At 34.5% G+C, this 12,529-nt stretch overlaps 2 protein-coding genes across 2 annotated transcripts; both read left to right on the top strand.

Moving 5' to 3' along the window:
- The first annotated feature begins 348 nt into the window (after nucleotides 1-348).
- On the top strand, nucleotides 349-10,456 carry LOC123534402 (heat shock 70 kDa protein 12A-like). Its single transcript, XM_053520218.1, has 7 exons — nucleotides 349-505; nucleotides 2,613-2,794; nucleotides 6,827-6,978; nucleotides 7,319-7,540; nucleotides 7,972-8,131; nucleotides 8,540-8,674; nucleotides 10,327-10,456. Exons 2-6 carry the CDS (start codon nucleotides 2,653-2,655, stop codon nucleotides 8,623-8,625), a joined length of 762 nt encoding a protein of 253 aa, XP_053376193.1. The 5' UTR covers nucleotides 349-505; nucleotides 2,613-2,652; the 3' UTR covers nucleotides 8,626-8,674; nucleotides 10,327-10,456.
- LOC128547594 (heat shock 70 kDa protein 12A-like) lies at nucleotides 10,314-11,258 on the top strand. Its single transcript, XM_053520621.1, has one exon. The coding sequence runs from the start codon at nucleotides 10,314-10,316 to the stop codon at nucleotides 11,256-11,258; it is 945 nt and encodes a 314-aa protein (XP_053376596.1).
- Nucleotides 11,259-12,529: the final 1,271 nt, after the last annotated feature.

Raw genomic sequence — 12,529 nt, 5'->3', positions numbered from 1 at the left:
GAATTCTTTCATACTTAAATGATTAATAAAAGCAATTGCATAACAGCATGGTGTTTTTTCCTTAACAAATTTGGTGCAGGTAAATTGTATGCACTGACTACAGGGTGCGGTAACTAAAAGTGTGCAGGTATCTAATACCCGCACGCTAGGTACCGCACTGTTGGATAGGAAAGTATGTCAGCGTGTCTGGAACAGTAGACAGCGAAGTGTATTTTATTGATTTTCTTCTCTCGCATTGGTTTATTTTACCTGGGCTGTACATATTTGGTATATGGCAATGAAAAACGCCTACAACTACCATATATGGAAGGCTATGATACAAAACAGAAAGAACATTAAAACTCTCGGGTAAACGATTTATACTCGGGGGCTACGCCCCCTCGTACAAATCGTTTACCCTCGAGTTTCAATGCTCTTTCTATTACATAACGCATGCGCTCTTTGAATTATCGCTGTTGAGTTTGTAGCGTTGAGCCGGAGAAAATTTTGTGAATAAAGAAAAAATGTAAATATGACATTTTCATAACATCTTAATATAATCATGTATAATGATGCTTATAGATTACATATACTATGTTTTCTAATTAATAGAGGTATGTACGGAGTATGACAAAAATGTTTTAACAGGATAGTTTCAGTAGGAATGAGTATAGGACGATTTATGTGTAATTTATCGAAGACACGAAAGTAGGTTGGCATTTCACAAAATTGATATTCCTCTTCAAATTTAACTTATTTTTGATAATGTAGTGTTATTTTACTAAACATGGCGGTCATGTAAATAGCATAGCAAAAAAAAAATGCATTTTTTTTCTCTTAAATGACGGCCAATTTTGTCACAGTGGCTATGAATGCTGTCGAATAATGCACCAAACGTTACGGTAAACCATAAACGTCTGCTAGGATTCACCACCCGAAGAGCAGTAACTTGTCCGATGGTCGTATGAAAGAGTTGTGTGTACGCCTATGTATAATGTGAGTTGGGTGGAAATTAAACTACCAGTCTCATATGCAGGAGTGTCATATTATAATTATAATTTATAATTTACATTGAGGTAGTTTCACTTTGATGATCAACTCACTAAAAGTTTTGGCTGTAGAGAGTCCCCCGCCATACGTGGATTAATGGTCATTTGGGATTATGGAGTACATTTAGGTATTATAAAATTCTGCTTAAGCCGGTGCTAGGTGCGCATTGCATTTCACCTCATGATCAGACTCATTCAAACCGAGTCTGCTATTATTTTCTTTGGTTGCGTTCTACGCTTCAAAAGGCCTTTCTTACAAATTTTAATACAGTTGATGTATAACGTGTCCGTAGTTTGCTGTTGTTGTTGTTTTGTTTGTTTTTGTTTTTTGTGGGTTTTTACAGGTCATACATAAAAACAAGTATAAAATGAAAAGATAAAGATAGGTCTAAATTGAATAAAGAGTTATTGTTATCACTTTAACACTCAAACGAAGTAATAGTATGAACAGGATACGAATTTTATTTCTGTTTTATCGAAACAATACCCTCAAGTCAAATTACACATGCTAGTGTTTAGATGTTCAGTTGGTATTTGAACCTGACATTAATTTATGCAAATGTGTTAGTAATTTATGCATTTCTATTATAAAATACTATAGATTGTATTTGAAAATATATAAAATATATAAAACAGAACACAGAAGATAGTTTATAATAATTATGTCATTATAGCGCACGTATTGTTTCAAAAATAGGCCTGTTTATTTAAATAATATGTAACTGACCAAATGAGCTAAAATACATTGCATTATAATTCACTGGAAAGATTTGTTTGAAAATATGTGTTCGTATAATGCAGCTTAGCTGCACAATTTGAAATACTGTTGACGTAAATGAGATGCATAAAACTATACATATTTAGAATACAAATAACACGGTTGTTATGTGGTTTTGTGGATGCGTTCAATATGGAGATGAAACATTATCGCAGTGCAGCCCCTTTGTATTTTGTGTGCAGTAAGATAACAACATTCACTTATCTTGAATTAGTTACATTTCCATTGACTTGTGTTTCCAAACAATGTGCTAGTACTGTTGAATACATAAAATACCGTAATTGCCAGCAACGATAAAAGAGATTTACAACAATGAAATACGTCATCATTCTTAACTTCAAACAATGCACAATAACTTTTAGGAATATCACACGTTATGATAACATCTGCAAGTAATGACATTATTCTAACCACCTCATTGACGAATTTGGAATTATGTTGACTATATTGACGAAGTTATTATCAAGGATATGTGTTTAATATTTATTCCTTATATATTTCTATTAGTGATTTTTATGATATGACTCTTTTATAGCTTTATTGATATTATCCAGAAAGTGTATAGTGAAATTCAGTATATGTCTACTCACATATAACAATGACCGCTATCGAATCAGTTCTGCTAATATTAGAACTGTCTACTAAAAATATGAGAAAAGAGACCAGATCCATATAATATATGCTGTTTGTCAAAACAACACTTTGGACATCTCTAGATTAACAATGCCTTGATAGCCTTCTGGGTGATTCTACAAGTTATAAAGTTAAAAAACAGAATGCATATACGTGTGTCTATCTTGTTTCAGTTTGATTTTGCTTGAGCAGTCATATTTTACAATAGAAGAAATGGACTCGTTGGTTGTTGTAGCCATTGATTTTGGAACAACATACTCGGGATGGGCGTTTTCATTCAGACATGAATATGAGAGGGATCCTATCAAAGTGTCTTCGAAGAATTGGCAAGGAGGAACACTCGTCTCGCAAAAAGGTAAATAATGGTCTGCAGGACAAAAGATGTGTTACCTTGTTAAATATGCACAAACTATTCAGGTTTAGTATGCAAATTGTATTTATTACCTTTTGATAAACTTCGAATAAATTAATTGTTTGGCTCCCAATGCCCTGTTTAATTCAAGCTCTTCTAGTCTATATACATATGGTGGCTGTTTTCTGCCATGTGGTATTGGCGTTATGATGAGGCGAAACACGAAAACACAAAAACTCGACAAAAACCTTTTTGGCGAGTTTTCGTTTTTTCGTTTTGGTGGGGCGAAACCACGACAATACGACACTTTCTACCAGAAAACTTGACGGTTAACAGGAGTCGACACGACAAATTTATCTGTTGAGTTTTCGTGTTGGTGGCTATGAATATGTCATGTTGGCTCCCTTTATTTGAGTTCGCTTTCTTTTGTCAAGTTTTCGTGTTTTCGTCCCGCCGACACGAAAACTCAAAAACACGACAAATACTTTATTTGTCGAGTTTTCGTGTTTTGTTTTGGCGTCTTTCATTAGACATGCGCACAACAAAAATCAGTAAACGCATAACAAATTAGTACTAAATAGTTGCTCTACTTCCTTCATCAAACAATCTCTTGCATACAAACCTAGCAGAAGTGCTAAGATGCTGTATATATATATGTCGTATTACAAAAATATTTAGACAAAAAGCCCCGATCATGATGATAGATATGTAATATGTTCACGATTTGAAAATTAGGGGTTTCAATGATTTCACATGATGTTCACAGTTTTAGTTTCTAATTTGGGTGAGAACCTTTTACAAAGTATATATGAGTACCAAAATGATGGGAAAAGTTACATTTTTGAAGATTTAAATAGCAGATGTGGAAACATGGAGGATTTTTTATCTGGTGTAGATGATATTAAACAGCGTAATGTTGTTGATTTTGTTACAAATGCATATGGTGATCATTTAATTCAGTTTCTTGTTGATACAAATATGTGTATACTCAATGGTCGTAATTATATCAACAATAACTACACGTCAGTGTCAGCAAAAGGTTGCTCTGTAGTTCACTATTGTCTTGTCAACCATGAAAATATTGAATTTTTTACCGATTTTAGCGTTACACATGTATCAGATATTTTAAACAGTTTTAATATTGATACGATTAGATCTAGAAATATACCTGATCATTCTGTTATTCTTTGGAAGATTGATGTGTCTGTAGGATTGCAAGGTCTAACCTGTCTGAGAATAACTTGTACATTACCAATAATATTGTTAATAATTTTGATAATAACATTTCAGAAAATGTAATAGATCATGTTTTGGATGCTGATATAGGTATATTAGAAGTTAGTTAAGCATCAGCTAAGGCAAAACTTGGTAAAGCATCGGGTGTGGACCTTATTCCAGCAGAAGTTTTAAAGAATGATGCTTCACTTTTTATTTACACAGTCTGTTTAATGTCTGTTTTCAAACTGGACAAGTTCCAGCACTTTTGTCGAAAAGCATAATAAATCCAATACCTAAGTCTTCTACAAATGATCCAAGAAATCCTATGTCATACTGGGGCATTTCCATAGCTTCTACCATGTACAAAATATACACAAGTATCCTAAATGAACGAATTGTAAAATGGACTGTTTCAAAAGATCTTATTGTTGAGGAACAAAATGGTTTTCGGCAAAATTGTAGTACTGTAGATCATTTATCTAGTCTAACAAATATCATAGATACCAGAAAGAAACATAAGCAATCTACATTCTGTACATTTGTGGACTTCCGTAAAGCTTTTGATTCTGTTGATAGAAATTTACTTTTGTCCAAATTGATAAATGCTGGAATGTCGACAAAGATGTTCTCGGCTGTAAGATCTTTGTATCATGATGTCGCATGTTGTGTACGTGTAAATGGCTATGGTACTGAATGGTTTAATGTTACATCTGGTTTAAGACAAGGGTGTTCTTTGTCAGCGGTACTGTTTAACATATATGTAAATGATCTGGTAATTTTATTCAAAAATTTAAGCAAAGGAATTAACATTGGGGATGAACGTGTGTGTATATTGTTATACGCTGATGATATTGTTTTGTTAGCAGAAAACGAAGCAGATCTACAAGAAATGTTATCATTGTTAAACAACTGATGTTTTTTTAAACAAAATGTCTGTTAATGCAAGTAAAAGTAGTATTGTTCACTTTAGACCAAACTCTGTACCAAGGTCTAACTACTCCTTTAAATGTGGTGAAACTGTAATAGAATACTCTAGTAAATATGTTTACCACGGTTTAGTGTTAAGAGAATACCTTGATTATACCATTACTGCTAAATTGGTCGCACAAAGTGCTGGACGTGCTCTGGGGCTTCTCATCGCCAAATACAAAAGTTTTGGTGGTTTACCGTATGATGTTTATACTAAATTGTATTACAAAAAAAGTTGCACCCATAATTTATTATGGAGCAGCAATTTGGGGTGTAAGATCATTTTCTTACATTAATGCAGTGCACCACAGGGCGATGAGAGTTTACCTGGGCATGGGAAAGTACACACCAAATGCTGCGGTACAAGGTGATATGGGTTGGAAACCTATTGTATTACAGCAATGGAAAACTGTATGTAACCATTGGAGTCGTTGTTTGTACTATCACAACTATAGAATTAATAAGAAGATTTTTAACTGGTGTTTAAGTAAAGCCGGTCGCAATTGTAAAAACTGGACATATAAGGTAAAGGAAAGTTAACTGCTAATGGTTTGCATACTTACTTACAGGTTCCATTTTCCTCAAAACAGTTTGAAAATGATATGTACTCACTCGGTCACTTACTTAACATACGTACATTCATGTAATCACACAGTCTCTTACTCAACATCCGTACATGTATTATGTACTCACTTGGTCACTTACTCAACATCCGTACCAGTATTATGTACTCACTCGGTCACTAACTCAACATCCGTACACTCATATACTCACTCAGTCACTTACTCGATATCGGTACATTCGTGCACTCACTTGGTCAGTTACTCAACATTTGTACACTCATGTATTCATTCGGCTAGTTACTCAACATTCGTACATTCATGTACTCACTCAACATCTGTACATGTATTATGTACTTACGAGGTCACTTACTCAACATCGTACATTCATGCACCCATTCGGTCACTTACTCAACATCCGTACATTCATGTACTCACTCGGTCAGTTACTCAACATTAATACATTCATGTACTCACTCAACATCTGTACATGCACTATGTATTTACTCGGTCACTAAGGCAACATCCGTACACTCATGCACTCACTCGGTCACTTACTCAACATCCGTGCATGCATGTAGTCAATTGGTCAGTTACTCTACATTCATGTACTCAAGAAACACCCATACATGTATTCATGTACTGACTCGCTCAGTTACTCAACATTCGTGCATTCATGTACTCACTCAACACTGGCATATGTATTATGTACTTACTCGGTCACTCACTCAACATCTGTACATGTATTCATGTACTTACCTCGTCAGTTAATTCATGTACTCACTCAACAGCAGTACAGGTATCATGTACTCACTAAGCCAGTTGCTCCACATTCACACATTTATGTACTCTCTCAACTTACTCATTTGATTTGCAACTCTCAACTTTTGAACAGAGATTTTATTCATCTGAGTTGTATAAAAGCACAATTGAATATGTATATTGTCTCTTGTAGTTCTAGTTGGAACGGTCATTTACAATACAATTGTTTTATGCTGTATGTAAATTTATATGTTTGTTAATGAATGAGACGTAAATAAACTATTAAACTCTAAACTCTATTAAAAATATGTACAGTTCAATTCCGTTTCCTTCAACAAATTATTATACGTTCCGCATTCCAAACAAATGTCACTCAGTGTTGGACATTTTATTTATTAATACATTGTCAAAGTGTTTGCAAATTTCATAATCGAACGTTATCTTAAAGTCTATAAATCTTAAAGATCATCTGATATATAAAGGGATTACGTCAGGAAACCATCATGAATTTGCCATTGGTTTCCAGGTCCAACATGCATTTTGATCAAACCCGATGGAAAAACAACAGACTCTTTTGGCTATGATGCCGAAAGTAAGTATGCCGAAAAGGCTGAAGAAAACGAGCAAGATCAATGGTTCTTCTACAAAAGATTTAAAATGATGCTTTTTAAAGACAAGGTATGTATTATTTAAAACACGTATATGTTCGATAATTTGTTTCATAAATGTTAAATATTTGAATACATATACAAGATGTAATTCATTCAAAAACTTTATAAGAAGATCCGTTGAAACATAGAAATCAACCAAACATTATAATAGCAGACTCGGTTGGATTGAGTCTGTTCATGAGTGTTATTAGATGTGCAACTAGCACCAGCTTAAGCGAACTTCATTTATACAAATGCATTGAATGGATTCCATGATCTAAAAGGCCAAGAAAATATAACAGCAATGAGTCAAATTTTATTAAATTATAAAAGTTGAAATATCAACATTTCTTTTACTCACTGGCAAGGGCATGGAGAGAAATGCTACACTTGAAGATGAAAGTGGCAAAAAGCTTCCAGCAATGACGGTGTTCTCACTGTGTATAGATTATCTCAAAAAAGATGTTCTAGACACGTTAGGCAGACAAGTCGACATAGGATTGAGTGTATCCGACATTCACTGGGTTCTCACTGTCCCAGCTATATGGAATGATGCGGCTAAGCAGTTCATGCGAGAAGCAGCTCAGAAAGTATGTGTAACTTTTAGCACAACTTCACTGTATTAAACGGAATTATAAAACATTGTTAAAGAATAATAATTAAGACTTGTAAGACAAGACATACAAATGATAAATGATGTAAACGTTGATGATGGCATTTAACTTTATATCAATAAGTACATTTTCATCATATAGTTTGTTTTTTAAATTTACATGAATATAATAGCAAAGAATCTGATCATAAACGCTGAAGCAGACGTGGTTTTCTATTTATTGTCGCCATTTTGAACAAGATGTTAAATAAAGTACCATTTTTTTCTAATTCAGTGCTGTAATTTTGGTAGATGATATTTCAGAACGTAGCAAAAAGACAGCTTAAACAGTGGATAAAGTTTTCAGCAACTCAGTCTTCACGGTATTTACTTTTTAATCAATTAGTAAAACTTATGTATTTTAACTAGGCTGAAATACCAGCGAAGAACCTGACCATATGCCTTGAACCGGAAGCCGCTTCTATTTACTGTCGCCATCTTCCAGTATCGAAGTCATCGACTGTAGGAGAAAAAACATCGCTGGCTCAGTTTTCGTCTGGAACAAAGTACCTAGTACTTGATGCAGGAGGTAAAATATGCAAATCAAATATGTTTTACAGAAAAGATACATATTTGTAATGTAACTAACTGTCCAAGCATGAAAAACGCCGCTGTAATATAAGTATTCTCCTTTTGTTATATAAAATACCTACAAATATTAAGCAAACATTTTGTTTCAGAAAGATATGGATTTTAAAATAATTTCTAGTGCGAAAGTAAAATTTATTTTTTGAAGATATGCTTGATAATATCATTTCTACCAATTCCATCAAAATTGACAGAGTACAGTGCATACCTAGAATAAATTAAAAGAAATTTAATTAAATGATATAGATATATGCTGACATCTGCTTTCTTGCAGAATCATGGGGGCCAGTTTCTATTAAATACAAGCATTCGTTTTACTGTATTACTTTGTTATTATATTACATTCGAGGTGGAACTATTGACATCACTGTCCATGAAGTCACTGATAGCGGTGAGTTGAAGGAACTTTACAAGGCAAGTGGAGAAGCATTGTGAGGAATTAAAGTAGACCAGGCTTATGAGGCGTTTCTCACAAGCATTGCTGGTAGGCACATTTTGTTTTTAGCTGGACTATACAAAATATAGAGAGCTGTCCTACCCGACCCGGCGTCGGCGTCCTTCCGCGTCCTCATCTTTGTTAAAGTTTTGAGGCACTTTCTCTTTATCTTTGCAACATCTTGATGTTGTTTTTTTTTTTTCAATTTTAAAATGGTCACTCTTCATCATCACCTACATCATACGGCACATTGCATAACTCTCGCACCAATATTTTATGGATTATCCCCTATCTATTTAGAACTTTAGGTTAAAGTTTTGGTGCACTTTCACTCTTTCTCATTTATTACTAAATGAATTTGATTCAAACTTAATTTACTGTTGTTTAACATCATCAACCGCATCATATGACACAATGTCCATAACCCTGGAACCAATTTTTCGTGAATCATGCCCATTGATTCTTAACATAAAGGATTTTATTAAAACTTAAATAGTTTTTCCACATCATCACGCACACAATATGACACAAGGTCATAACTCTTGCACCAGTTATATATGACTTACCCACCCTTTTCACTTCAGGTATAAATTTTGTTGCACTTTTACTCTATCTCAGTAATAACAAAATGGATTTGATTCAGACATAAAACAGTTGGTCTACATCATCATACATATTATATGACACACAGGTCATAACTTTGGCACCAACTGTTAATGAATTATTCTATTTTTTACTTAAGATTTCAGATTAAAGTTCTGATTTTCACTCTATCTCTATTTTTACTAAATGAATTTGATTCAGAATTAAAATAGTTGTTCTACATCATCATACACATCATATGACACATGCATCAATATTCCATTAAACTTTTGAAGTTTTAGGATATTTGGATGTTCGTCGTCCGTCCATCATTTGTCTGTCCCTCTGTCGTTAACATTATCTTTAAAGAATATCTCCACATTATCACGCACACAATATTACACAAGGGTCATAACTCTTGCACCAGGTATTCATGAATTATCCACCCCCTATTTACCTAGAAATTCAGGTTGAAATTTTGATGCACTTCCACTCTATCTCAGTAATTACTAAATGAATTTGATTCAGACTTAAAATAGTTGGTCTACAACATCATACACATCATATGACACAAGGCTCATACCTTTCTCACCAATATTTAATGAACTATTACAGTTTTTACTTAAGATTTCAGGTTTAATTTGTGATGAACTTTCTATCTATCTCTATTTTTACCAAAAACACACGTAACTAGCCCGTATTTGTTAAGTTGAAACTTTTTTTCTTGTCCAGAAAAAATGACCCTATTTTAAACTGATTTCACAGATATATACTCAAACACTATTCAAGCAAGCTGTGAAACTAAGGTGAGCAATCTAAGGCCCCTTGTTTGAGTGTACTACAGTTTCTTAAATCTTGTCAATCTAACCTGATGATTTGTTAAACATAACAGAACAAATACAACCATGTTGATGTTATCCATATTTTTTCGTTCCCTTGTGTGATTTTTTTAAATAATTAATGAGACCGAGAAAGAGTTACCATAAAGCTCTATATTTTAACATGTACATTGCCATTATCTTCTCATAACAAAACAGAAATCATAATTTCTCAGACTTAAATTTGAATGCAAGTGTTAATATAGAATAACTCCACTGGAATTGAAATGTCCTTTTCAGGTCCAGAAGTCATCATGAAATTCAAGAATAAGCATACGGATGACTACATTGAAATCTTCCGCGATTTCGAAATAAAGAAACGACAAATTTCTCCGACCAAACAAGAAAAGGTTACGATCCGTATGCCTGCTAGTCTTTCAACACTATGCATCGATATGAGAAGCAATGATTTGAAAAGCTTAATCTTACAGTCGCGTTTTGGCGGAAAAGTAAAAGTCCTCAGCGATAAATTGAAGGTAGATGCTGATGTAGTTAAAGAGTTCTTCGGGCCAACTGTCCGAAACATAATCGATCATGTTGCTACTCTACTGAAGGAGCCGTCAGTCCATGGTTGTGCTGCTATTCTAATGGTCGGTGGATTCTCTGCATCACCAATGTTACAAGAGAGCGTGCAGGCAAAATTTCGAAATCTAAGAGTAATTGTTCCTGATGATGCTGGCTTAGCAGTGTTGAAAGGAGCTGTCATCTTCGGTCATGAACCTACAGCAATCACTGAAAGGGTCTGCAAGTATACATACGGAACAGGTACAACCCATCAGTACAATGGAACATGCGAACATCCTGAAGGAAAAGTCGAAAGTGATAAAAATGGAAACCTGCGATGTTACAATATTTTTAGCATCCATGCCCGTTCTGGCCAGTCTGTCAAACTCAATGAAGAACAGCCGGAACAGATTTATAGACCCGTATCTGACGACCAAACAAAGATTGGTTTCAAGATATATTCATCATCTACAGCACATCCGCATTTTATTACCGAAGAAGGATGCAGCCTTATTGGAGAGTTCACGATTCCTATTTCCGACACAAGTTTGGGAAGTAATCATGCGTTTGGTACGAGTTTTATATTTGGCGGGACAGAAATAGTTGTGAAAGTTGAAGACAAGGCAACAGGCGAAGTAACTCTTGAATCAGTCAATTTTCTTGGATGAAATACACAGTGACATTGAAAATAAATATTCATGAACTCTTTAAAAATAGTACCCGGAGCGATTGTTTACAAAAGTAAAACATTAAAATAGCTAATGATATGCCTATACAAATACCATTAAGATGTTGAATATAACATTCTTTAAAATATCTAAATCTTATCAGCAAGTGAAACTTTTAGTTTTGGAAATTTTGTAACAACCTGGTTTGCATGAAATATGTATGGAAGTAGAGGTTGCAACAAACTTCCGCTGGCTATTTGCCCGTGCATTTCAAAAGAAACGTTAAAGTTATTAGAAATCATCCTATTTGACACAAAATGTACAGTCATCTTCTATAGACAATATATTCACATCAATATTATACTATTTAGCTCTTTAATGCGAGGCGATGGACCTGTTAAAGACCCGCCACAAAAGAAATTAACTACCATTTTCTTATATGAACTTCATGAAAATCATTCTAATATTATAGTTTTATTACAGCTTAACCACCATATGACAGGTTGACAATTTGAGACTCTTCCTGCTTGCATTCTCACAACTTTACCTGTTTGATCGTTTAGCCTTATTTTATTAAGTGATTCTTTTTTTCAGTATATTGTATAGTTTTTTTTAAAACACAGCGTAATAAATATCTTATGCAGAAGAAACAAGATGTGGTTTAAACTGAACTAAATTTACTACTGAAACTGAAACTGAAACTGAAACTGCTTTATTTGATTAAACGCCTAATTTTACACATAGTATATTCACCGGCGTTGTACATTAAATTATACCAGATTTATATAGCGCCAAAGGCGCTTTACATAGTTCAAATGCAGCCACACAGGGCGCATAATTCATCCTCTACTAGTACAGACACAGAGCGATCTGACCAGAGGGACAGAGTGAGACAAAGCCCCCACGACAGAGAGATCAGAAATCAGATACAGGCTTATCCGGCTAACTTAGCCTAGCTCGTTTCGAATAGACAGCCTGGTTCTTTAACGTGCCCAGTGTATAGCACTGATACACGCAAGGATTGCCTGGGTTCCTGACCAGTACACCTCTAGTTGGGTGGGAAACACTGAAAAGCGTTTCTGAAAATTCCCGAGAAGCTGCCGGGGATCGAACCCCGACCTCAGGATTGGAAGGCCAGTGTGCAAACCACTGAGCTATCCGTCCACCCAAGTACTGTGATGCAACTGCAGTAATTTTAATAAATGTTTATACAGTAAAACCCCATATCCTGGCCTCCTAAATATCACTGTAATATTTACCCTTATTTCTCA

Source organism: Mercenaria mercenaria, chromosome 12 (assembly GCF_021730395.1).
Source record: "Mercenaria mercenaria strain notata chromosome 12, MADL_Memer_1, whole genome shotgun sequence".
Lineage (NCBI taxonomy): Eukaryota > Metazoa > Mollusca > Bivalvia > Venerida > Veneridae > Mercenaria > Mercenaria mercenaria.
The sequence above is the reverse complement of the archived record's forward strand: the minus strand, read 5'-3'. Positions and strand labels throughout refer to the sequence as shown.